The following is a 26904-nucleotide window of genomic DNA, read 5'->3' as shown; positions in this document are numbered from 1 at the left end:
AGAAATCTTCAGCTGATACTAATCACATATCATAATTGAATGAGTGATGATAATGGAAGAACCAGGAATATAATAATTTAAGAAAAACCATATCTGATGGTAGGACAATACATTTAAGATTCAAGATATCTTTCAAAGTGAGTGAAAATGCTCCTTGTAACATTAAAAAAAAATACCTCCAATATACCTCCAATACTACAAATTTGCTTTGACATGCAAGGCTTATTATCTAGGATGAGATTCCCATGATTAGAATGGAGAGCTTTGATGCCATGGACCAGGCTTTTTTAGATATATGTGGCAAGAATAAGGCCTTTGGGGTGATTTTAACTATTTCCCATGGCTATTTCCATTAGCTTCTATCAGTTGGGGAAAGTGGAAATGATGCTGATATAGAGAATTCATGCATAAAAAATTCATAACAATAAAGAAGCTGTGCCAATTTTTATTTGAAGAGAAACATGCTAGGGAGATATTCTGAATTCTTATTGGATGTTGGAGAAGACAAAATTCAGAAAAAAGAAAATGATGAAATAGATATGGTTATGCCAGAAAGAACTAAGAAAGAAGATAGAGATTTCATCTATCCAATATTTGACAATCCTGCAGAGCCGTTCTCAAAGAACTGTATCAATACAATGATGAGAAAAATCCATTCTCCATGCATTAGACACTTCCCTGGTATGATGAAATAATAATTTTCCATCGATGCTGTCAGTGAAGGAGCTAATGCTACAGTACTCATTTTCCAATAGAAGTCCTTGATTCAATTGACCTCCCTGGGTTGCACCACATAAACTAAAATTGAAGATAGGATCTCTCATCATTTTAATAAGGAACTTAGATCTTTCATAGCTTTGCAGTGGAACTCCAATGATCACAAAAAAATAAACCTCTAGAAGAATCTCATTGTAGCAAAGATAAATATTGGTGCATTCAAAAATGGATTGTCATGATTGCAAGAATTATGCTCAGCTTATCAGTAAGTGAAGATACCCCTTTTCAGCAGGCACAGTTTCCAATACAGTCATGCTTTGCTCTTACTATACACAAAGTGAAAGAAGAAATCATGGAGAATGTGCCGACTTATCTGGAGAAACCTATATTCTAGCATGGTCAGCCTTTAAGTTGCTTTAAGCTAAGGAAAAAGAAGTGAAAATGTTAGAGCATTTTTAAAGAACAGCAGATTCATTACTGACAACAGATGTCATCAAAAGTGTCCTATGTTAAACAAAAAATATATTTGCCTTGCTGCACATCTTGGTTCTCTAATAACATGATATATTCTTCTTTAATTTTAAATCCAAAACAATACCAATTTGTCCATGATCATTCCAATTCTCAGTTTAGGTAAGGAAATTTCTCTGAAAGGGTGACCCCACAGTCACAGGTTGTCTAGTGAAATGTAAAATTAAAATGATGGACCGATTCAGGATGAAAATGAAATAACAGACTGCTATAAAAATTATTTTTGAAATTTCTAGGGGAATGAAAGAGTAGAAATGAAACATGCTGTTTATGTTAGTGATGTTTATAACTGATCTGTATGAAGTGATCAGTGTTTAACTTCTGGTTACAGTAAATCTATATTATTTACTCTCATATTATTTCACTTCTAAGACAGTTTTCCTCAACATGGCAGTCCTTCAGATAGCACCAGAATTCCCAGCCTGGTGACCAAAATTGAGTGAGAATTGTAAGAGAACATGTATTAGTTTTTCTGGTTCTGACTTGTATAACAAGCAAAGTAGCTAGTACATTTTAAATATTAGTCATTTATTTAAGATATTTACTGTATGCTTCAGAGGACACTAAATGTTATTTGCATGTATCTTTTTCATATGACAAATCAAAATGACAAAAATAGCTAACATTGCAACAGCTTTAGCATTTGTTATAATTTGCTGGTGATGTGAGAATGCTGTCTGTAACCATGATATTCCTGTGTTACTGGACAAACTTGATAAATAAGATACTGTCCTATAATCTTAGTTACAATAGTGAATTAACTTGTGCAAGCAACTTGTGAGTGAAAGAGTGAGAGAGAAGCTTTTGCAAGTGTGTGAAAGAGCAAGAGAAAAGCTTGTGCAAGCAACATGTGAGTGAAGAGCGAGAGAAGCTTTTGCAAGCAACTTGTGAATGAAAGAGAGCAAGAGAGAAGCTTGCGCAAGCAATGTGTGAGTGAAAGAGAGAGAGAGAAGCTTTTGTGAGCAGCGGATGAGAGCAAGAGAGAAACTTGTGCAAGTAATATGTAAGTGAATGAGAAGGAGAGAGAAGCTTGTGCAAGCAATGTGTGAGTGAATAAGAGATAGAAGCTTTTGTGAGCAACGTGTGAGTGAATGAGAGCAAGTGAGAGGCTTTTGCTAGCAAAGAGTGAGGGGGGGCTGCAAGCAAAGGGTGAGAGAAAAGGGGAAAATTGAGGGGGAGAAGGGAAAAAGAAAAGAAAAGGCATTGACTTCTGAGTTCCACTGTTACAGTAGGAAGGAAGCATTAACACTGAACCTCAACTTTTTACTTTTCCATATTATAAACTAGCCATTTCTATAACAACAAATGACTCTAACCCAGGGGTTCTCAACCTTGGCAACTTTAAGAGGTGTGGACTTCAACTCCCAGAATTCCTCAGCCAGCTGGCTGAGGAATTCTGGGAGTTGAAGTCCACACCTCTTAAAGTTGCCAAGGTTGAGAACCCCTGCTCTAACCAGTAAAGCCCCCTTTATTTTAGTCATCAAATTTTTGACACCTTGTGAGCACTGGTGGTACTCAAATATTGTCATGTCCTAAAAGTGGTATAATCTGTGAAATGGTTGTAAAGCCCAAGTGTATATGGCTACATACACATAGAAAGAGAATGGTTTTCTCAAGGACTGATGACCATTTAATCTGCTAAAAAGGGTTCTGACCGAATCACACTATGTCTTATTTTAATTCCAAATCCTATATCCCTGTGTATCAGTTCAAAATAAGGAAGGATGAATGTTTCTGAGCAATCTGGTCACATGGTGGTGAAGACATTTGGATATGATTAGGGACAAATATGCAGTGGAAGAGAATCTATGAAAGTAACAAGAGGGCATAGTGACTTATGAATTAATATGAAGCACTTTTTATTGATAGATAATTTTATTTATCTAATTTATATAGCCACCCACCTCACCAAAAGTGATTCTGAGTGGCATGCAACAAGCTAAAACAATAAATGCATAAATACATAACATCACATATCAATTAATTATAAAAACATTTAAAAATTATAAAAACAAAACAAACAAGAAAATAACAGAAGGGGTATTAATAATAGAGATACCTCACAAGTTCATCCATCTCCTGCCAGGTTTGCTGGCATCATCCTAACTTATCCTGTACTAGAGCTCTACTTTTTTCTCTGATATCTCATTTAAAATCTTCCACTTTGTAAAACCAAAGCAATAATACCTTTTAAAGAAGAATTTAACATCCTGTAAAGCTACTATTAAGAATCAACATTAAGATCCTTTATATTTAAATTAGAGATAATATTGGATGCAGCATGGGGAACTAGTCCTGGGTGTGGCTCTTTTAAAAAAGCTGCAATTTCCCCAGCTATTGTCACTCTGTTGTCCCTGATTGTCACCAGCTACAAATTCCAGTGATTTACTGAGACACAGGGTATAATTTCCATCAAATGTAAGGAGTTATAGCTCTACCAAACATCCCCTTTGGAGGGGCTGCTGATTGGCTGTCAACTGGGCATTGTTACATTTAGTTATGAGCAATCTGCATTGATTTTTTTTCTTGCAAATGTGAAAAGGGTGAGGCAGCATAAAGAACAAACACGTTGAAATTAGCTTTACTACCCCATTGATAAAGAAAATCAAAGAGGGACACTCCCCAAGCCCTTTAAACTATGCAATTACCTTTCTTTTTATAGTTTTTCTTTTTTTTTCTTTCTTCTGCAGATCACATGGCAATCACATTTTTCTGAAATACTTGAAAGCAGGAAATAGACATGTGCTACTAATTACCATTATTATATATTTTCTTATGCTTCCTTTAAGGAACTCACAGAGGCATTTTAACATTACAGCAACACTTGTGAGGTGTCAAGACTGTAACCTTTGCTAAAAACTGTTCTGTAAGAGAATTTGACAGCTGACTAAGATTAGAATTCAGGACTAATCCCTGGAATAGTAGGCACTAATTGACTCTGATAAACAAATATATACTGAATGCATCTTATTTCAATGCTAGGTTTTTTGGGGGGAAGATGGGGGGGATCTTAACATGATCATCAGACTGACAGGTCATGATAGTGTAGCAATCTATTGCTGCTAAGTAATTTATTAATTTGGTAATGTTTTATACATATCTCAAAAGGGCTTTTTCAGGAGGCAACTGGACTTTCTGGTTTTTCTTTGAAGACATTTTGCTTCTCATCCAAGAAGCTTCTTCAGCTCTGACCAGATGGTGGGGAATGGAAGGATTTATATTCCTCGAAGACAGCTGGTCATTTGCATTCTTTTAGAGCAAACATGTCAAACTCGCTACATGACATGACATCGCGCAACGTATCGGAGCTTTTTCGCCATTGCAGGCAATGGGGTGGGCGCGGCTCCGGTATGATGAAAATGGCCCATGGACCAGCAGTTTGACACCCCTGTTTTAGAGAGTTGTGGGGCCATTTGGAGGTTTTCTGTGTCCTCAAGATCACCTGAGTAGTGCAAATGTGTATAGAACCTTCTGGCTGCAGGATATTTTCTGCCCTGTTCCTGTTCTCTGCAATGTTTTCTGGAAATCTGTTCATACTCCCATACCATTCAAAGGGAGTTCATCCCAAAGTCTAAATTTATTGGATGAGAAGCAAAATGTCTTCAAAGAAAAACAAGAACATTCGGTTGCCTCCTGAAAAAGCACCTTTGGGATAACCATGACCTGGATGACTGAGAATCTCCATAGACAATGTTTTATATGGTATTCCTTTATCTAGTTTTGTTTTAATTCTGTACAGTACCTAGAAGCACATATCAAAAGCAATGTAGAGATATAAGAAGTTCCAAGTCCAAATCATTCTTGTCATGCATTTTTTCTATTTCTAAATTTTGGCATGAGAATGTCAAACATGCCATGTTGTTCCCATAACAGGCATCACAGAATTCATTGTCTAGTGTCAGCTACAGTAAAGGTAATTGTAATTAAATCTGCAGTGCTTCCTCAGTTACTTAAATATGGAATGGAGCAAACAAATTATTCCAGTGAGTGCACATGCACAAGATTGTTACCGCTAAGTTGGTCCACCGGCTTCAGTAGAAACTGTAGAGCAATTTTATTAGCATTTGTACAAATCTTGTCTATGGCATAAACAAAGGACTTCAAATTATTAATGCAGATGAGCTGTTTTCCAGGTTTGTGCGGCTGTTTTGGAAGCTATTCTCAGCTGTCTGCACACATACACATCTTTTTCCAGACAGCTGCACAAGGCAGGAAGGAGATGAATCTGCTTCTACAATTCAGAGAGCTGCTTCATTTCTGCACTCATGACTTGTAAAGTACTTTTTTTCAAAGGGTTTGCATAAACACAATTCTACACATTTCACTTCAAGCAAATCCCACTTTATGGGCTAATAATAGCCTTACACCTGACTTATTAGCCATTCTTAATTCTCAATAAGTTTACTTCTGTACATTTAGTTAAGGTACTCCAATCACTCTCCAGGTGTTATATAAAAGTTGTGTTATACATAATCTCCCCATGAAAGAGCAACCAAAATTTTATAGGAATTGTGATATACGCTTAATTGACTTGCTGACTCAGTCAAGATTTCTAATCATAACTTTCATTTGCTGCTTTAAAATAGTATCACAAATTAGAGATCCGTGAATATTCAGCTGCACTGGAGCTTACAAGGGTCACTTATGCATTGGCTTCCTTATCTGTTTCAATAGAGACCCATATGTTTTTTCAAGTTTGGATTTGGTGTCTGGATACTAAAACTATTCTTAACCTGGAATTCTTCTGAATCATCATCATCATTCCAGGCATCCCATAATGCAAAAATGGGATTATTTGGAAGCAAAAATGTCCAGTAGTAAAATGGAACAGATTTAAATATTATAACACGCCTTTGTTTGTGGCTTGATGCGTATGTGGCTATAAAAGAAATATTTTTTATGATAGCTCATTTATTTTTGCTGTCATATTAGAGTATGTGGAGTATATTTATGTTTATATGAACTGTGTGTGTCTGATATAGGGAGGCACCAGAGACTTTCTGTTAGTTAACCCTTGGCTGTTTTCTTTCTTGATTGTTTCATTAAAAAGTTTTATTAAAAGGAGATATTCTGAAACCTAAAAGAAGGTGCATTCTCATTTGAAATCTTATTATGTTGGTCTCCAGTGACCCATTGTACATATATATTGTAGAAAGGATACTTGGTAGTCAAATATTACTAATCAAAGTACAGGTACACCTTGACTTACAACAGTTCATTTAGTGACTGCTCAAAAAAGTAGAATCTATCGTAACTGTCATAAGTCACTGAAAAAGCTGCAACATCAGTGTCTTGTGATAGTTTTTCACACTTACGACCATTGCTGCATTCCCATGGTCACATGACCAAAATTCAGATGCTTGGCAAGTGACTCATATTTATGACCATTGCAATGTCCCTGGGTCATGTGTTTTCCAACCTACTAACAAGCAAAGTCAATGGGGGAGCCAGATTCACTTAATAACCATATTATTAACCTAACAACTGCAGTGATTCACTTAACAAAGTAATAAAATGGGACAAAATTCACTTAATTGTCTCATTTAGCAACAGAAATTTTGGACTCAATTGTAGTTGTAAGTCGAAGATTGTATTACAAGCTTTCAAAAGGAAAAGGAAAAGAAATTCTGAGAGAGCAAAAATGGCAGGAAGAAGTTAAACTAATTCTGTCAGGATCTGTACTTTATAATCATGTTCATCTTTTAGTAACTCTCTCCCAAAATGAGCAGTGAGCAGGCTACTGAGCAGAGAATAACTACCTGTTATTTCAGATATATACAAAACAATTTCTAATTTCTTCTCAGGACAGAGTCTGTAGCTGAGAAGATGCTGACTAATTGGTTTGCTTTCTTACTCCACAAGTTCCTAAAGGTAAGGAACCAGTGGCTTTACCCTTGGTTCCATTTTCTTTGTTCCTTATTTTTTGTGTTTTGTTGATTAGATTTAATTTTTCAAGGGGATGATAGAAAACTAGTCCAGAGGCTGGAAATAATACATAAAACAATACATAGTTCACTTTTAAAGCTGCCTTTTAGTCGGCTTACTACTGATACTAATTAATGCATTGAGTATACTATTAGCAGTGTATTTGACTTGCTGTTCCTCATATGCTTGCTCACTGAACTGAACAATAAGATGGGCTTAGCTACATAAGACTACCTCATAGGATTATGTACTTCCAAAATAAATGATAAGATTTTAAAAATCCATCTTCCTTCAACAAATGCTACCAAAAAGGAATAGCATATTATTTCTAAACCATATTATATTTGGAGTAACAAAAAATGAATTGTCTGAATGGCTTGATTAAAGAAACTAAAGTATAACAGTGTTAACATTTAACTTTTCTTAAATAAATTATTTCTTTATTGCTGTGTAAATTCTTTTCCTTACCATCAGGAATGTGCTGGAGAACCACTCTTCATGTTGTACTGTGCCATCAAGCAACAGATGGAGAAAGGCCCAATTGATGCTATTACAGGAGAAGCACGCTATTCCCTCAGTGAGGACAAGCTGATCAGGCAGCAGATTGAGTACAAAACACTGGTGAGTGGGTGTCTTCTGTCAACAGTTTATGCCAGCACCACCCGCTGATCATCATGTGAAATATAGCAAGGATTGATTCCCTGGATCCAGATATGTATTAAACCAAGAATCTCCATGATACCTCCAAAATGTTCTGATAGAAGAGTTTTCTCATGAGGAAACATATATGGCAATTTAAAATATCAAAACAGAGAGGCTTTCTTAGAACAAGTGAGGAAGGGAATGTTTTACTGAGGGTATCCATAAATAAAACTAAGCCTTATAGTTTGAAGCCCCTTAATTTCAATAGTGAAACCCAACATTCCTAATTGTCAAAGGGTTTTATTTCTGTTTCATAATTTTATTTGATGTTTCTATGTATAACTGAAAAGATGAAATTAACTTCCCAAACTATTGTATATTTCACTTCATATAAGCAATTTTTTCTCATTTGGAAAATATACAGGCAATCGAATGGCAATCTATTTGAGTATATGTTTAGCAAATTCAATAAAGTTTATATCCTATTTCCACATGAAGGCTTTTTTTAATCTGACATAAGCAATTATTTTCCCAATCTAAATAACACTAATGTAACACCTTAGATTTTCTTGTTGGAGCTATATACAGTAAAATATTTCCAGCTTATTTCTAATCGTTACTATGACTAAAAGGTGATGGTTTCTCCCTAGCTTTTCCAAGTTTAGCTTCCATTTTAATTATTTTGGTTTTTTTAGATCTTGAACTGTGTGAACCCGGATAATGAAAATAGTCCTGAGATTCCTGTGAAGGTGCTTAACTGTGATACTATCACACAAGTCAAGGAGAAGATTCTTGATGCAGTATATAAAAATGTCCCATATTCCCAAAGGCCTCGAGCTGTTGACATGGACTTGGGTAGGAATCTCTATGTTTTGTGATAGCAGAGAGAAATATATGAGTTTGGGTTTTCTCTGTGAAGGGGTCACAATATGTAAGGAACCCATAGAAAATCATACAGAAATTGTCCCAATTTAGACTATGCATTTGGTTATAGTATTATTGTATTTATTCATATTCTATATATAGAAAAAATACTTTATGTTAATGTCATGGTTCCAACAGACAGAGACAAATAAAGCAGGACTCTGAGGCTTGGAAATTCCTCAAAGAACATGTTTATTAGTTACAAAGTATTGCACAATCAAAAGTGAAACCAAGTCTGAAATTCACACTAAAAAAATTCCAATTACAAAGTATAATGTCCCACCCACAAAACTATGCCATCACTACATTCCCAATACATTCATTTGGTGGGCTTTCTTAAACAACACTCAGTCCCTGATCACGGGAGCAGTAGATGACTTTGGTTCCCACAGGACAGAAGATTATTTTGACTAGTGAACCACCTGGGCAAGCCCTCCTCCCTCCGTTCTATTTGGCAACCTACAATGAAGAGAAAGATGGCTGCAGCCAGGCTCATTATAGAGTTGACAGTTGACCACAAATGTAGTGTCCTTATTGGGGTAAGATTGCTGAAGGAAAGTCCAGTGTAGATATACATAGTGTTTATTGTGAAGCTGGTCTTCGTTTCTTCTTCCTTCATTGTTTACAAAATATATCAATTCTGGATTGATTAAGATTTAAGCTACATAAGAGGATAATTGCATACGGTACAGCCAATCCTCATATTGTTCTAAATTAAACATATAAGGTCTTAGTGTGGATTGGATGCAATTGGAAAGAGCTAATCCCCAGCTTTGTCATCTGATCTATCTCATTTTATATATATAAACAAAAATAAGACTAAATAAAGGAGGGTTTTTACTGGAGAAAGAAAGAGTAAATTGTAAAGTTTGTTTATTTTGTAATTTAAAAGTTCAGAGGTACGTTTTTTCCCTCCCATGCCCACAATACATGATTCTGATTGTGTGTTTAATGTATAACAAGAATAGAGTCAGCTCTAAGCAATGTAATTAATGTATATACATTTGACTATTCTGATGCTGCCTAATTCTCTAAGATCTCCCAGGTTTTCTGTATAGATGGGAGAATACAACAGATTGTCTACAATGCGCTCTGAAATATTGAGGTCAGTCTCCCCAATCTCATCTGTTGAAACCAGCAAATATCAACTGAATTTGTGAAGGAGTAACCAGCTGTTGAATGTCATTTCTTATTTATTTATTTGTTTATTTAATTAAATTATTTATTTATGAAAGATCAGCATTTTGAGATTGCCATTCCCACAATGAGATTTCTAGGCTTCTAATCTGATTCATGAGTCTGTTGTTACTCTTTTTATAGAATGGCGCCAAGGTCGAATAGCACGTGTGGTACTTCAGGATGAAGACATCACAACTAAGATTGAGGGTGACTGGAAGCGGTTAAACACATTGATTCATTATCAGGTAGGCAAACAAAACCTAGCATGCAGGTCACAGAAATTAGTTGAGTGGACCGAAAGTGAGAACGGGTGGAAAAATACCTGAATTCTAATTCCTCAGCATCTTTTCTAATAAGACAGGTAATGAGAGGCATATTTAGATGATAAATTAGAATGGTTCAGCATGTTCACATATTAAAAAGGAAAACCGTTCTGATGCACATCTCACAGAAACAAGCAGACCTGTAAATTGAATAAATTAAAAATGCCAGCTGTGTTCCTGAGACAGACAGTATATCAGATGAGCTAAAAAGGCAGCAAGCATATAACACAATACTGTTGTTTTATACCAGCTTTGCATTGCATTTTTCTGATCTCAACCTCAGTACCCTGTCAGTGGACCTTCAGAGACACTGACTTTCAGCTCAGAGAACTTCTTGCCTGGGCATGTGGAGACATCTGTTTAGTATATATTGTACACAGTTGCTCAGATTTCCTCAGAACTGGACACCAGCCTTGTTGCAGATCTGATAGAGAGGTCTGGGGAGGAATCTTGCCCAATAATCTAGGATTGGACTGAGCATGCTAGGCCTAAGGAAGTCCTTAGGATGAGAATTCTGCCACCTGCTCTTTAGAGTCATGCACAGGATTCAGTACTCTTTATTCAACATCTACATGAGTCCACTGGGTGAGCTCATCCATTGTGATGGGGTGATCAGTATACTGATTAGGTCATCAGTATGCTTTTTCTCTGCCCATGATAAAATTAAGCAATACTGCAAATGTCTTACCTGATCCCTGGAGGCTACGAGGTTCTGGATGGGGAAATAGCAAGTTTCTGGAGAACCCTGGCAAGAACCTGAGTGGCTTTAGTTCAGGACACCAGTTCAAGGACTATACCATCTTTGATGATGAGTAGAGCTGCACTGCCCCAAACAGACTCAATGTGCAATCTGGGAGTCCTCCTGTACTCATGACTCCTGCTCATGACCAGTGCACTCATATCTAGGAGAGCCCTTGAACAGATTTGGGTAGTGTACAGTTGGGCTTGTGCCTAAATCAGTGACTTTGGTCACAGCCACACATGTCATCTTCCACATGGACTATTGTAATGCACTCTGCTCTTGAAAAGTATCAAGAAGTTCAGCTACATGCAGCAGCATAGCCAATTATGCATGCTTCTAAAAGAGCACATGTTACACCTCTGCTCCAGAGCTAAATTGGTTCCATTTATTTCAGGATTGAATTCAAGGTGCTGGTTTTAACATTTAAAGCCCTTCATGGCATGGGAATAGGTTATCTGAGGGACTGTCTGTCCCCAGTTAGATCTGTCTGTCCATTCACATCTGGAAGAGAAGATATATTGTGGGTCTCATCTGCTAGGGAACTACACTTGGCAAGCCTTCCTTGCCCTAGTGACTGCTTTATGGAATATTCTCTTCCCTGAGGTGGGTAGCTCCGTAAGAAACAGTCAAAATAAATATCTCAGGCTATCAAGATGCATGTGTAAATGATTTTCCACAAAGCTGCGTAGAAAGCTGCTTTTAGGAAGAGATGCTAGTTTTATATGACACTGTTTCCATATTGTGAAGATTTGCGACTTGCACTTTTCATTTTGGATGTAGTTCAATATGCAATAGAGCATACAAATTCTGACTTTCTGATTAAAAAAGCAATAACTATGGCATCAAAAGGTGCTAGTGATGATATGTTGCCAATTCTTGGTATGAATGTCAGCCAGTCCTATCTGCTTGCTCAAGTCTGGTGTACGTTTGTAATCATCATAATGAACAATATACCAAAGAGTTGAAATGGCCCACTACAACAAATCCTAATTATGTTATTTTTATGAGTAAACCTTTTATTCATATCCATTTAGTCCCCTATTTATTAACTCCTTTAAGGGTAAAAAGAGTGGGAGATTGATTGTTGCTCAACCACATGTTTAGAATTGTGGAACAATTTAGTTACAATTTGGTCCTTTAGGAAATATTAGTTAAACTCATATAACGTGACATGGAGCCCATGCACAGTTATATGTTTTCAATTTAGCTGTTATTCAATGAAGATATCTATCTACTATAAAAATAAATACTCACATGGACAAATACATCTCAATTGTCAGATAAATTAATTGGATTTGAACATCAGAAATATTATTTGGCCACCTTTAACCTACAGCAGTGGTAGCGAACCTATGGCATGCGTGCCAGAGGCGGCATTCAGAGCCATCTCTGTGGGCATGTATGCCATCACCCCAGCCCCACTTCTCATCATGGTCCCCTCCTCACCAGCAGCTCCCCTGGAGGAGAGTTGCCCCCGAGCGTGGCCTGCGCAGAGCAGCGCAGCCAAGGACATGGCAGCCAGGCAGTGGAAACAAGACTCCACCCTCGTGCCCCATCTCACGCAGTTAATATTGTGGGGCACGGGCAGAGGGCATGGCTGCCATGGTGCTGCTGGACCGCCCGGGCGATCAGTGGGCCTTGGAAGCAGTGACTGGCCCTGTGGGGGGTGGGGGTGGGGGCAGATGGGGGCAGTTGGGGAGCAGGGGCAGGGGCAGTTTTTGGGCACTCAGTCTTTAAAAGGTTCGCCATCACTGACCTACAGCATAAACCCCCTTGACCTTTACATGATCCAGCATGAAAGAATCTTAATAAAATTATCAAAGAGTAAAATTGCCCTCTTGACCCTCCTTCTGAAATTGTTTGCTTTTGATACCAAACACAGTGATTGTAGTTAGTGTACAGAATAGGAAAAATGACCTTGATAGAGATACACTGGATCTGATGCCTGTACAAAAGGGATATAAACATTATTTTTAAGCCCCTAGCAACTATATAAAGTTTGGAAATGTTTCAAACAGAGGCCTCTTTAATTCACTCCATCATAAGATGGTGGAGGGCATATGGCAAAATCAGATTTTCAAGATTCTGTTGTTATAGCCAGTCTCATTAAATTAGTTTCACCTTCCTCCGGTGTTGATTTCCTAGTCTGGTCTACCTAATGGGCCTGCAGTTAGGTATGAATGCATTTTAAAAATTCTGAGGTATAGATTTCTATATGTGAGAACTGTCTCTGATGTGGACCTTTGCACAGATCCTGAATATAGTCTTTCTTTCTGTTGACATCTATGCTCAGTACATGGACATGGGGAAGGACGCCACAATTTCCCTCTCCTATAAAGAGCCTTGACTGCATCTATGACAAAATCCTCAAGTTTTTTCTATGGAAAAAAATAGAATTAAAAAAAAAATCTAAAGCAGTTGTGAAGCTAAATATGTCCCCAAATTCATTCCCCAAATTATTTTATTCTACTTATCCTAGTGCACTGGACTTCTAAAATCATCATTATTCTTCTCTTGGGATTTATCTAAATATTATATGGCTGGAGAGTTGTGTTTCAAGGTTAGCAAGTAAGTTGCCAACATCCCTCTTTAAATAAAAATACACATTATCCATTGTCCAAACCAGTCCCTTGGATTTTGAATGTCTACATAGCAATTTAGTGATAGTCATGCTGATTTTAAATAAATAATATAAAAAGCTAGGCAAGAGCATGGCAATCAATTATACATTTTTAAAATCAACATTGTCAAATAGCTATCATTGAATAGAGTGAATGATTGCTGAATTTTTCTTATGCATTGCCAATTTTATCATAAATAAAGGAAGCAAATCACTCTATTGTTATAAAAAGGCACTTGTGAAAATCCAGTGCAATCTTTAACTGTCTTTACTAATAAGGTGACCAACTGTCCTCCTTTAGGGAGGACAGTCCTCCTTTTGTAAGTTCTGTCCTCCCTCAAAAAGTGTCCTCCTACATGTCCTCCTTTTCGATATTTGAAGACTAATCTGCAGGGCTTTTTTTTCCCCTCATAGAACACTCAGAACGGCGTTCCGGCACTTTTTTTTGATCGATTTTGTTTTCAACTTTTGAATAGCTGTGTCCCCCTATTGTCTTCGAAAGCCAATAGGAATTGCTGCTGAGCACGCCAAAACACCTGGCTGGCAAACTTTGCACATGCAAGTTGTCTGTATTATTGTTGCAATGAATAAAATGTTTCTTTTATTTATGATATTTTTTTCTTCAATTTATTTGTTTCCTCCTTTTCATTGTAAAAAAGTTGGTCACCTTATTACTAAGAGCATAGCCAACGAAGTTAAATAAGAATTAACCTCCACTTAAGATTTAAGCACCTTTCCTATTTATTTATTTCTTAGCTTTTGTGACTGATCTCTGGTCAACTTTGTGCCCATTACAAGGATATGTGAGAGGCCCAGAAATTCTTGATGTCACACCAATATTTATATTCAGTCAACAAATAATTGGGTCAGATTCTTACTCAACTCCTAGTCACCTTTGCAAACCTAGAACTTCATTGTTTGATAAATTCATTTCCCCAAGGATTCAGTGTTTTTACACTTGCAAATCACATTGTGCAGGCAAGAATTGCATGGCAGAAGAATGTAATGAATTTTCAATTGCAATACTGATTAGGGTGAAGCAAAGAATACACAGAGCTCAGAAAGTAGATTTAACCCAATGAGGTGATCTCATCATCAAGCTAACTGGGAATATTTGAAGGTTTAGGAAAGAACTACATATTGGAGATACTACAACAAACTGTCATGCTACAACAAACTGAAAACCACCTAGTTAAGAAAATCTGCACTAAAAACAGGAGGCCTGAAAAGTAGCTTATGTCATATTGAGTTTTAAAATGAGTCCCAGGAAGTCTTGAGCTGGTTATCTCACTGTTTCTTCTTAGGTAAATTAATAAAATTAGTAAAAAGAATAAAGAAAATTAAGCATTTAATAGAATAAGCCTTGCTGAAGGAAAATTCACAAAATGTAAAGCTTGCCTCATCAACTTTTCAAAGTTTTCTGAGAGTGTCACCTGGCACATACAGTATATGGCATTTAGCCCTCTTGATGTTGTATACTAGAGCTTTCAAACATCCTTTGACACATTCCTCTTCCAAGGTTACTGAATAAACTAAACTGATGTCATGGGATAAAATGACTTGCCTGTCCTTTTATGGATTGATTGATTGATTGATTGATTGTATATATGTATGTATGTATATATGATTGTATGTATGTATAGTCCCTTGGACTGCAAGGCATTCAAACCGGTCAGTCCTAGAAGAGATCAACCCCGACTGCTCTTTAGAAGGCCAGATCCTGAAGTTGAAACTCAAGTACTTTGGCCACCTAATGAGAAGGAAGGATTCACTGGAGAAGAGCCTAATGCTGGGAAAGATTGGGGGCAATAGAAGAAGGGGACGACAGAGAATGAGATGGCTGGATGGAGTCACTGAAGCAGTAGGTGTGAATTTAAATGGACTCCAGAAGATGGTAGAGGACAGGAAGACCTGGAGGAACATTGTCCATGGGGTCGCGATGGGTCGGACACGACTTCGCAATTAACAACAACAAACCACAATGTATATATGTATGTATGTATGTATGTATGTATGTATGTATTTTGTTTGTTAACTGATTAAAAAACAAAAAGCAAAGAGTGAAATAAATGAACAATTTTCTTAAAGGGAAAAAGTGGAGTGTCTCTAGTATGTTCACTGGAACTGATGCTTTTTAACTTGTTCATAAGTATCCTTGAAATAGGGTCAAGTAATGAATTGCTTAAATACCAAACTATCTAGAGCAGGGGTGTCAAACTGGTGGCCTGAAGGCCGGATTCATCACATGTAGGCCATGCCAAGCCCAGCTCCACAAAGGCAAAAAATGTCATGATACATCACGATATGTCACATAACACGATCAAGTTTGATACCATGATCTAGAGTGATAAAAAGTCAAGTGTAATTATAAACACGCCAGGCTGATTTATTAAACTGTGGAAATGGCAACTTGATCCTCACTGGAAAAAACACCTACCTTCACATATATATTGATGGGATCGGAGTTGTTTGTAAACTAGATCTCTCCCTCCCCCCCCTAAGATATATAAATTACTTTTTTCCAAGCTTACATGGAAATCTCCTTTCATTTTACTTATGATGTAGAACTGCACTAAGAGAGACTATCACTAGCCCAAAGTCAGCCAATGATTTGCCATGTTGAGGATAATTAAACACCTTAAATATTATACCATACTGGAGCTTAAGTGGATAATTCAATAGAAATATCAACCTAGTGGATAATGACTTTGAAGATAGCCTCTATGCTAGGGGACATTAGGGAATTATTGAAAATAAAACTGCCAGCATTGTAATGTCTTTTTGTCACTGTCAACTCTATTATAGTATCTTCAGTTCTAGTTAATAGAGTTTAAAAAGTTCAGAAGATACAACCAAAGTTATGGGAAACCTTTTCCTTAAGAGGAAAGGCTTGAATGAATGGGATTGGGGAAAATGACTTCAGGGGAACAGGGCTAAGAAGTATAAAATATATCTGCTATGGAGAAAGTGGGCAGAGCTACATTTACTCCCACTCAAATCAGTAGAACCAGAGGTCATCCAATAACACTGATGGATAGGAGATTAAGAACAGATAAAGTAAAAGCCCTCTTCACACACTGCATGATTAATTCTGGAATTTATGACTGCAAAATGTGATGATGGCCACTAACTCAGATGGCTTTATAGTAGGATTAGATAAATTTGTACATTCCAGCTTCCTAAGACTGACTAATCTTGGAAAAGCAAGGTTATCTCTAGACCAGGACATCATGCCTCAAATTTCAGGCAAACAATGGCAGAAAATAAATATGTCTCCATCTCCCATTTGAAAGTACCCCAGAAGAATGCAACTGGCTGCTACAAGAAACAAAATGCTGGACTAAGACATGCTAACTTCTCTTTAGTATTAGTTGCCTAAAGCATGTATTGCAGAGTTGCTAGTATTTTCCTGTGTTCCTGGTTTGCCCTTTGCATTAATCAGACTGTTGCCCCAGCTGACAGTAATAGCTGTTTCTATTTCATGAGAATGAAAAAGAAATAATTTGCTATTAAATGTGCACAATCTATTCTTAATAAATCATTTATCAGCTCAACTCAAAGTTGTTTAAGCTGCAGGGAGCACCTAGTTTTTCTTGAATAGAAATTTTATCAAAGTGACACTTTAACACATACTAGATGCAAGTTATTAGTGATTTAAAAAAAAGACTTCTGTAGAAATTCAGAAATACTAAATAGTGATGTAATCCTGAGCCAAGCTTATCTGTTTTACTGTAATTAATACTGACTCTAGAACTTATTTGGAGTCAAGGGATTTTTTTTTTTAGAAGAAACAAGTGTACAGTTTAAGACAATAATTATGACTAAAAGTGTGTTGCATTCATTTTTGTTACATTGCTACCTGTACTTTATTCTAAAAATATTATGATATCTAATAATGTCCAAAACAGATTCACAAATTTTGTGGGGCTTTTGAATCTTTACTTTAGTAGTGGGAGTTTATGAACCAATAGAAATATATTATAAACCAGAAAAGTACATGCAACCCTACCAAATTGCACATATTATACAGCTAACAGATTTCTTATTTTCCCCTATGACAGCCCAAGAGATAAACCAGATCAAGTAACTGACTCCACAAGATTAGAACTATATTTTATTTAGATAGTCTATAATAACAGTATAAGTGGCATTACAATAATCTTACAAAACTTCCTCAGAAGGACCCTGCCTGAGTGTTTTATTTCTGTTTAACTAATTAAAATAAAAATGTGCATATATTTCAACATATAAGTTCTCTAATTATTTTTATATCATTTAATAGCACATCCATTCTCACTTATAACTTCACATATTTGTTCAGTAATTCTAGAAAGAAAGCTTGAAAAATGCCAATGTTGATGTCAAACAATAAGTAATTAAATTCTAGAAATTTAAAACATGAAATATTTATCCAATTCTGTTTCAAATGATAAAATAATATGTCTTTGGAATTCATTTCTTTTGGATTATTCCAAAACAATAATTAACAATAACCACAACCATACAAAGAAAGAGGTTTAGAAGTGACTTTTTTGTTTGTAAACAATAGCTAATAACTTTTAGTCCTAATAGCAAAGGAACCCACAGTAAACTTCCAAAATCTCACAGATTGGTCTTTGTTGGGAACTAATATGATATCTAATAAGAACAAATCTTTTGAAAGACCAAGGACAAGCAATCCAATACCCTTTGGATGTTTTGGCCTCCAACTCTACCACCTGAAGGCTAATTTTGATAGACAGCGAAGTTATAAACTGTATAAATATAAAAACAAGATACCATATCCATACAAATTACCTGAAGATTCAAATCCTAAAAACCAATTTTCATCTCTAGCAGATATTCATATTACATTCAAATATATGTCATAAATATTTCTCATTAAAAATAGCATCTGTTTTTTTTTCACAAAAACTACTGTTTTGTGTAAAAGGGAGCTTTTTTTTACCCCTGTGTTACTGACTTCAAGAAATGAACCTACAGAATTATTTGTATGTGTAAAATTACTACATCAGGCTGATAAATTGTGGTTTGTTAATTACTTGGATGCCTAATGAATATATTAAATAAATAAGCACCACATTTCAGACAAACATTTCCATTTTATTTTCTGCAACACATTTACATTGTGAAATTATTAATATATAATTTGGATAAATAAAGGTTTGTTAATGTATATTAGTTAAAAGCTTTCTGAGTCTTACAGCTGTAGAGTGGGTAAAATTAAACATTACTATTTTGCTTTAACAAAATCTTATTATCAGTATTAATATGGATTTATAATTTGATTTCCCCAAATTTATCTCTAACCGCCCTTTTAGGGGAGGGCATAGTTGATGGAGTGGTCATTTAAGATCCAGAAAAATGATTTTATTACTTGTTCCTTTATAAATCAAACTTCTAAAGTTCATAAAGTGAGCTAAACTAAAAAAATGATTTAATAGGAATTTTTTTATGATCCATAACATTATTATAGCTACTTTATTCCCAGTATGTTATTGCTTTAATTGTGTTGCTACAATTCTTGGGAATCTCTGTTTTTATTGCATCAAACATAATCTTAAATCAAAATGACAGAGAATGCCTTCAATATGTCTTTTCATTTCTTAGTTCTTTTCTTCAGGGACAGAACAGGCCCGGAGGGAAATATACCCTTCATTTTGCTTAGTCTTCTGACACTTCATGGCATTCCATATGTTCCTGCCAACACTTCATTATGAGATTTATAACTTTCATCATTTTCAGCTCACAGTACAGTATGAATATGTTTTAGTACTGCATTTCCTTGCAATGTTCCGTCTGCTTACATGTCTTTTTTCCCCTCTACCAGGTCTCTGATCGCTCTGTAGTTGCCCTTGTTCCTAAACAGACTTCTTCTTATAATATTCCTGCTTCTGCCAGCATATCACGGACCTCAATTAGCAGATATGGTAAGACTGAAAGTTGCATGATGTAAACATAAAGATTCTAATTACATGACTCTCAAATTAATGGCCTAATCTGATCATTGCACCCAATGTCAAGTGGCTAGCAGTTTTAATAGAGTTTTTTTTGGAAGCTTGTGAAGCATATCTTTATAAATATACAGGGAACCATTTTTTAACCACTGAGCTCAGCCTGAAACATTATGATAATGTCAGTGCATACACGTAACTCTTCACAAATGCTTCTACCTCTTATCTGAATTATAAACTTGGCTGTAATGGGAATAACCCATTGAAACCACCTGTGCATGTATCAGAATCACTGATCTGAAGCAATCTCTCCTGAAATTGTCATTATCAGACAAGCAACATATTAAGTACATAGAGATATTATCTCTCCTCATTCAAAAATAAGTGGGGAGGACTCTTTCACAGTTCAAGTAGTCAGGAAGTTCCTCCTCACGTCTAGGCTGAATCTTCTTATAGTTTCAACCATTTGATTCTGATCCTGCCCTGTGTTATTTTTCCTTCTATGTGACAAGATATTTAAAGGTTGCTGTTGTATTTCCTCTCAGTTATATCTTCTATAGGCTAAATATTTTCCTTTAGCAAGTCCTCAAACTTGGAGAAAAATATGTAACAATTCACCCATTCTCCTATTAATGTAAGAGAATCCCTCTAGTTTGACTGTCACCAAATAGAAGAATAGAAAATTAAGAAATTAGAATAATTTTTTCATGGTGAAAGAAACATTTGCTTGAAAATGAAAAAAAATATCAAACAGTTGTAATGTGTATTTGATAGTTAGCTAAAAAAAATTTTCATGTGGCAAGGCATTTCATGACAATATGTTGTATATAGTATGTTTTAAATGTGTGTATGTATGTGTACACTTTTAGAGGAAGCAACTAAATTTCATTTTTAATGTGTGCCATGACAATAAAGGTTCTCTAATCTAATCTAAAATGCCCTGTAAGTAACTGCAACTACAGTGAAAAATATTTCAACCAAAAATGTTTTAAATATAGGATTAGCTTTCAGAAACATTGGAATTTTATAGTAATTTCTTCCCTTATAAACTGAAGTTGTATTCTCTGTTAAAGAGTTACGACAAGCCCCAAAATATAACCAAGTTTGTCTTCCGTTGTGCCTTCCCAACTTCTTTTTCATTCTCCCCAGATTCCACATTTCGGTACACAGGTAGCCCAGATAGTCTTCGTTCTAGGGCACCCATGATTACTCCTGACCTAGAGAGTGGAGTGAAAGTCTGGCATTTAGTCAAAAACCATGACCATGGTGACCAGAAGGAAGGTGATCGGGGAAGTAAGATGGTATCAGAGATCTACTTGACGCGGCTGCTAGCTACAAAGGTAATTCCAAGTCTTACATCCTGTATCTCCATTTTATCGGCTGAAAGTGGTAAACATTAGCCTCATATTGTTGTGCTGATTTTGTCTTATTGCATATTAATAATAAAAACAATGTTTAAATAAAACAATTATAATTATATAATATACATATAAGAATTATTATATGTAATAATTATTATTATAATTATAAAACAAACCCACCTCACAAATGAATGTATAGTAAAATCTAAATAAGTTTTTGTTGCTTTCCCTAAACCAGCGATTCTCAACCTATGGGTCGCGACCCCATTTGGGGTCGAATGACCATTTTACGGGGGTCGCCAAACAACGCGATCCGCCATTTTTCCCCCTCAGGAGGCGGCACCTTGCATGCGCGCCACGCATGGGGGCGGCACCGCGCATGCGCGGCATGTCCGTGTGATGGGGTCGCCGTCACACAAAGGTTGAGAACCGCTGCCCTAAACCGTCTTCATTCCTATCTCATCTTACATAGGTTTCCCCCCCATCACATACTGTAATACGTTAACTTTGCTACATCTCATATCCAGGGATATAAATTAGGGGGGGCAGCTTTGCAAACTGCAGTGCTGTTCTGCACCAGATGATGATTTATGGTATAATACCCTCATACTTTTATCTCTGCTTCCATCAGGGTACACTTCAAAAGTTTGTGGATGACCTGTTCGAGACTTTGTTCAGTACTGTGCATCGAGGCAGTGCTCTCCCACTGGCTATCAAATATATGTTTGATTTCCTAGATGAGCAAGCAGATAAGCATGGCATCCATGACACTGATGTGAGGCATACCTGGAAGAGCAACTGGTAAGAGGGACATGGTTTTATTATTTATGGTTTATGTACTTTTATATCAAAATGGTCCTTGAGCAATACCATATCTACATAAATAAGGGTAAATATATGAAATTTAAAAGACATACAATAATATTTTATACATACATACATACATACATACATACATACATAATACTCAATCACCAGGAGAGTTTTAAGTAAAAATACTTTACTAAAAATACTTTACTTTGCTAAAAAAGTTGCCAAGCTTTCATTGGGAAAACTCCCCAACATCATCAGGGCTAAAAGGCCGTTCTAACAAAGGTGGTTTAAATGGGTTTGGTCGACGTCTGCGCACGGCTCTTGGACCGCATCCCTGGCCCCGATTGATCAGCTGATAGTAGGAGTGAATCTCTGACGTTATGCTCTTTCTCGTCAGTTCTTCGGGTTCTTCTCTCTATTTCTCTGTTGCTGATTTCTGAGGTCATTGGCAATCCTATATCCCTCTCTCTCCTAGTGGTGTTCGTTCCCGTCGCATCGGGGGAATTTAATCCAATGTTTTCCTGTGTCCTACCATAGGGGCGAGGCTCCACCGGTTGCAAGCCAACACCCTCTTCCTGTTGTGTGCTCTCCCCCCTCTCCTCATCCGCACGAGCGACCTCCATATGGGTATGACATGTTCCAACGTTCGCATCTCCATCCTCTACTACGATGTCCCCCATGTCTATCTCCCCTCGCTGAACAACATTCAAACCAAATCCCCTCCGTTCCTGCCAGCAAGAGCCCGATGGTATTTGAGCACACCTTCCACCCACATTACCTTCCCTCTTACTAAGTGAATGGGTCATCATCCCATGTCTCCTTTCCTCTCCCCGCATGGGATCTCCTCCTCATTACCATGAACAATGCCAAGCCCAGGGATTCCACCATCGAATCCCCCAGGTGCTCCAACCCTTCCATTGCTATTTCCTCCTCCCCCCCAAGGGGATACGAGCCTCCCTCGATGTTGTTGGGAGATGCCTGGGTCGTCCACTCGGTGAGCTCTCCCCCTCTCTCTTTCTCCATCGGGGGGGCTCACTGTCGGTGCACCTGCATCAACGTGCTGCGGTGGGGAATTCCCTCGCTGCATGAGTCGGTGTTGGTCGCGTAATGGAGGGACATCGACGGGGTGCCGGTGGTCATTCACATTCTCATGCGATCGCTCCTGGTAGGGAGGAAGTATAGTTCCTTGTCTGCAATGCTGTGGGTGTTGATTAGATTGTTTGTGGCATAAAGGATGGTGGTTTGAGTCACATTTTTGCAGCGCTTGTTGGGCTGGATGCAGATCGATGTGGTGATTAATTGAGTTGTCATTCGAGAACCAGGCTTCCTTCAGTAGCCGGCCTCCCTTTGTGGCATCACTGGCTACGATATGGGTGTTAGTAAAGTCAAACTGGTGGCCCTGCTGTGCCATATGCATCCAAAGTTGAGAATGCTGCTCGCCTCGTTTTATGGCCAATTTGTGTTCGTGGAGGCGAGTCTTCAGTCGTTTGGCTGTTTCCCCCACATAGTTGCCCTGGTAGTTTTTACAATTGATCTTATAAACAACAGCTGACTTCTCCATGACAGGTAGGGGGTCTTTTGGATGCATGACTTTAGATCGTAGGGTTTGATTAGGTTTGTGAGCCACTTCTATTCCATCGGGGGCCAGCAATCTGGCCGTGGCCTCTGAGATGTTACTTATGTATGGGAGGGAGATGCATGTTTTCTGTAGGGGGGAAAACATGAAAAAACATGAAAAAACGAAGAGAGGAAGCACCTCTTTCGCATATGCCGGTATAATGGTTATCCATTAAGATTTATCAAACGGCATTGTAAAACTCCCCACCTCCGGGCCACCCAACGAAGAGGGGAATACCCCCTACAAAGTAAAGTATTTTTAGTAAAGTATTTTTACTTAAAACTCTCCTGGTGATTGAGTATTATTTATTCTATTTATAATTATGCCCAGGAGTCGCATTTTTACCAGCATTATTGAATTTTATGATCGAGCAATATATATATATATATATATATATATATATATATATATATATATATATATATACATACATATATCAGACAAATATTATCACAGATCTTCAGTGGTTTTCTCATGCAAAAATAAAAACAATATTGAGAACTCTTTATTCTACATTCTATGTTCAATTACTTTTGGGAAAAAAAAGATTTTTATTGTAGCCAGTTCCATTTCCAGCCAGACAGTTGTTGACACTTTTATTGTTCTTTTTTTCTTTCTTATTTTCTAGGTAGTCAGTTTACAGTTTAGCACCATCTGCTTTCTCCAGACAATAAAACAAATTTTATCTAGGCAGGCTTGTGCCAACTTTGAGTATAGCAAGTTTATTTTATATGGCATGATCAATTTAAAAAGATAGTCTAAAAACATCTACTAAATGTTATGTTATATTATATCTCATAATCCATGCTATTAAATATAAATAAAATATCTCTTGGATAATGGGTATATATTCCAATTTTACTCTTTAATATATCACTCATATGGCCACAATCCTGCATCCTAATGCCAAAATCTGATTGATTTGTAATGATCTAAGATGATAATGGCTTGCCTCATTTGCTACATTGGTGGTAATTTTAGTCAGCAAATAGCCTGGAAAGGGGAAAATAACTCTATTATTAATAGCTTTAAATACAAAGAAGACAGCCTCAGAGTCTCAGTTCTGAGATTCTGTGTATATTCCATAGGACACACATATTATTCCCTTAAGCTGATGACCCTGGCCTTCATGAATACTTTGTTCTTGACATTGATAAATCTAAGGCTTCAGAGAATGCACAAGATTTTGCAATAAGGAATATAGAATAATTTGACTCAAAGTCCCTTGCTACATAACCATTTATTTTCAAACTCAGACTTGTGATTGATTTATACCAGTTTCTCATTAATTATTCTGTATATATTAATTATTCCATTAAGTGAAAGTGTTATCGCATCTAGATGTGATCGAATGATGTACTTTCAGAGTCATAAATGTAATCTTTATTACCTAAACAGTGGAATAAGTGAGAAGAGAAAAAAACAGTGTTCTACTTGATTAGTGAAAAGAGGCATTAGACAGGACAGGAATAGCTATAAAAAGCCAGCATTTAGATAATTTACACATGTAAGTAGAATTCAGCTAAATTTCTATGAATTTCATAAGCTATCTTTTTTACAAGCCTTCTGAGGTGCAAGAGGAAGAGACTAGATGAACAAAATTGCTCCTGATTATCACAGGGCTTTCATTGTTTGCATCAAAGACAACCAGTTTTCAGTTAGATGAGTCAAAAAGCTCTCCTTAGCTTGATCTTGGTAGTTCCAAATCCTCAAAGCCTTAAAAATAATTGAAATGGCATATCTTCTTTTGTATAATGCTTTGTTTCTAGTATTTGAGCAAAGTAGAATTTACAAGGTGCTACCAGAAATCCAATAATTAAAGAAGCAGAGCCCAGATAGAGTTGTGGCTATTTATATCAGCTTTCAACTGAATAGCGATATATACTGTGATTATTTATAATCTATTTCCCAAATGTTTTCTGAGGATATCCAGGCAAAGACATTATACATAAACTTGAGCTCCAGCTAAGTATTGTATAACTTCAAAGCAGCAATTTGTATTCTGTATTTTTAGAACAATTGTTGCTTTTGCATCTTTATCTTGGCTGTTACTTTAGGATTTATAGTTCCCTATGTTAGAAATTGACTGTGCATAGAGGAGAAACTCATAAAAATGGCAATATGTGCCTATGTGTATAAACTACACATGCAAATCCCTTCTGGTTTCAAAACCCTCTAATCATCTGGTCTGCCAAAGCTAAATTCTCTGCTGCAAGGAGCTAAAAACAATTTTGCAGAAGCTTTACGGAATGCATTTTAAAATAAAATATTGGAATCCTAAATAAAAGGGCATTTAGAGTTAACAAGTGGTACTGACGAGCATAAATTTCTCCTCTATCTCCATGGCTGCCAGATTATAGAGGCCTTTAATATGGAGAACTTCCCAACCATTGTCAGCTTCTATGTATATCAGCTGACAAATAATCTGGACTGGAAAAGAAGAGATGTTAGTTTCAACCAAGCATTTAAATATTTCCTTTTGAACAATGACTAAATAGAGTCAAACAGTTGTTGCGCTATGGTTCAAATAATTGGACAATAATCTTTGTTAGCAATTTAAACTAAGATGCTTTGAATAGGATCCAAACCAAGTACATTAATTTTAAATCTTGTTGAAATACTGGACTTAAGATAAGTCATAACTCATTTTCAGTTATCTTAACGTCAACTATTTACAACTGTACACTGTCCTTTAATTGGAAATGCCTGCATTTAAATCTAAGAAATTAATACATCTGTTTCCATAATACTGATACTATATTTTGATTCATATTTTTCTGTTAACATGAAATTATTATAATTAATTGAAAATATATACTTAAATAATAAAGTTACATTAACCCATATATGGCCATTCCATATCTTTTATATTCAACTCCTACATTTATGAATTACCAATTTGATTGAGAAATTATGACTCTGAGCATCTCTAGGCCATTCTGCATGCAGAGTACTTAAAGATAAATGTTATATTTGCTAGATTGGAAAACTAGTTAATATAAAACAATTTTGTGAAGTGGGGGCAAGAGTAGGCACATTTGTCCTTTTCAGCAGCCATGGGCAGGTGACGAATGAAAAAAATAATGTTCTGTCTGCATTTTTTTCTATCGGCAACCATTTGCCCCATACAGCAGAATTTACTCTTTCCAAAAATAGCTTGCATTCTCTCTTTTTTTCCTGCAAAACATTTTTTTTTCTGTACTGCCACTGGATGGACAAAAAAATAACAGATTAAAGTCCCATAGAGAATAAAGTGTTTTGCTAGCAATTGAAGGTCAGGCAGAGCTAATGTGGAATGAGAACAAGTGTAACAATTTGTTGGGAATTCATACACTGCTGCAGAATGAAGAAATGCTGGACACAACCACTAAGTTTGAACAGCGAAGAATCTAGCCAGCATTGGGTACACGACAGTTCAACTGACTTGAATGTAGTTTACTATTTTATTAAATGCCTTGCCATATACTTGAAAGACAGCAATAAGAAACAGCTTGTTTACTTTGTTACCCTAAAGATGAATTGTGGTTCAATTTTGATTGCCAATGCCTGATTTTA

At 36.5% G+C, this 26904-nt stretch overlaps 1 protein-coding gene across 2 annotated transcripts in view; it reads left to right on the top strand.

The window, feature by feature from the left end:
* PLXNA2 (plexin A2) overlaps window positions 1-26904 on the top strand; it is a 275925-nt gene that overhangs the window by 228910 nt on the left and 20111 nt on the right. For both annotated transcript variants that reach the window (XM_039320077.1, XM_039320076.1), the window contains 7 exons: window positions 7053-7119; window positions 7648-7794; window positions 8511-8670; window positions 10060-10163; window positions 19434-19533; window positions 20707-20897; window positions 21550-21719. In XM_039320077.1, coding sequence (XP_039176011.1) covers window positions 7053-7119; window positions 7648-7794; window positions 8511-8670; window positions 10060-10163; window positions 19434-19533; window positions 20707-20897; window positions 21550-21719 — 939 coding nt within the window. The remainder of the gene's footprint in view (window positions 1-7052; window positions 7120-7647; window positions 7795-8510; window positions 8671-10059; window positions 10164-19433; window positions 19534-20706; window positions 20898-21549; window positions 21720-26904) is intronic.

The sequence above is a fragment of the Crotalus tigris genome, unplaced genomic scaffold (assembly GCF_016545835.1).
Source record: "Crotalus tigris isolate CLP2741 ecotype Arizona unplaced genomic scaffold, ASM1654583v1 scf7180000023618.1514416, whole genome shotgun sequence".
Classification (NCBI taxonomy): Eukaryota; Metazoa; Chordata; class Lepidosauria; order Squamata; family Viperidae; genus Crotalus; species Crotalus tigris.
Note: the sequence above shows the minus strand (reverse complement) of the source record. Positions and strands in the feature narration are given on the sequence as shown.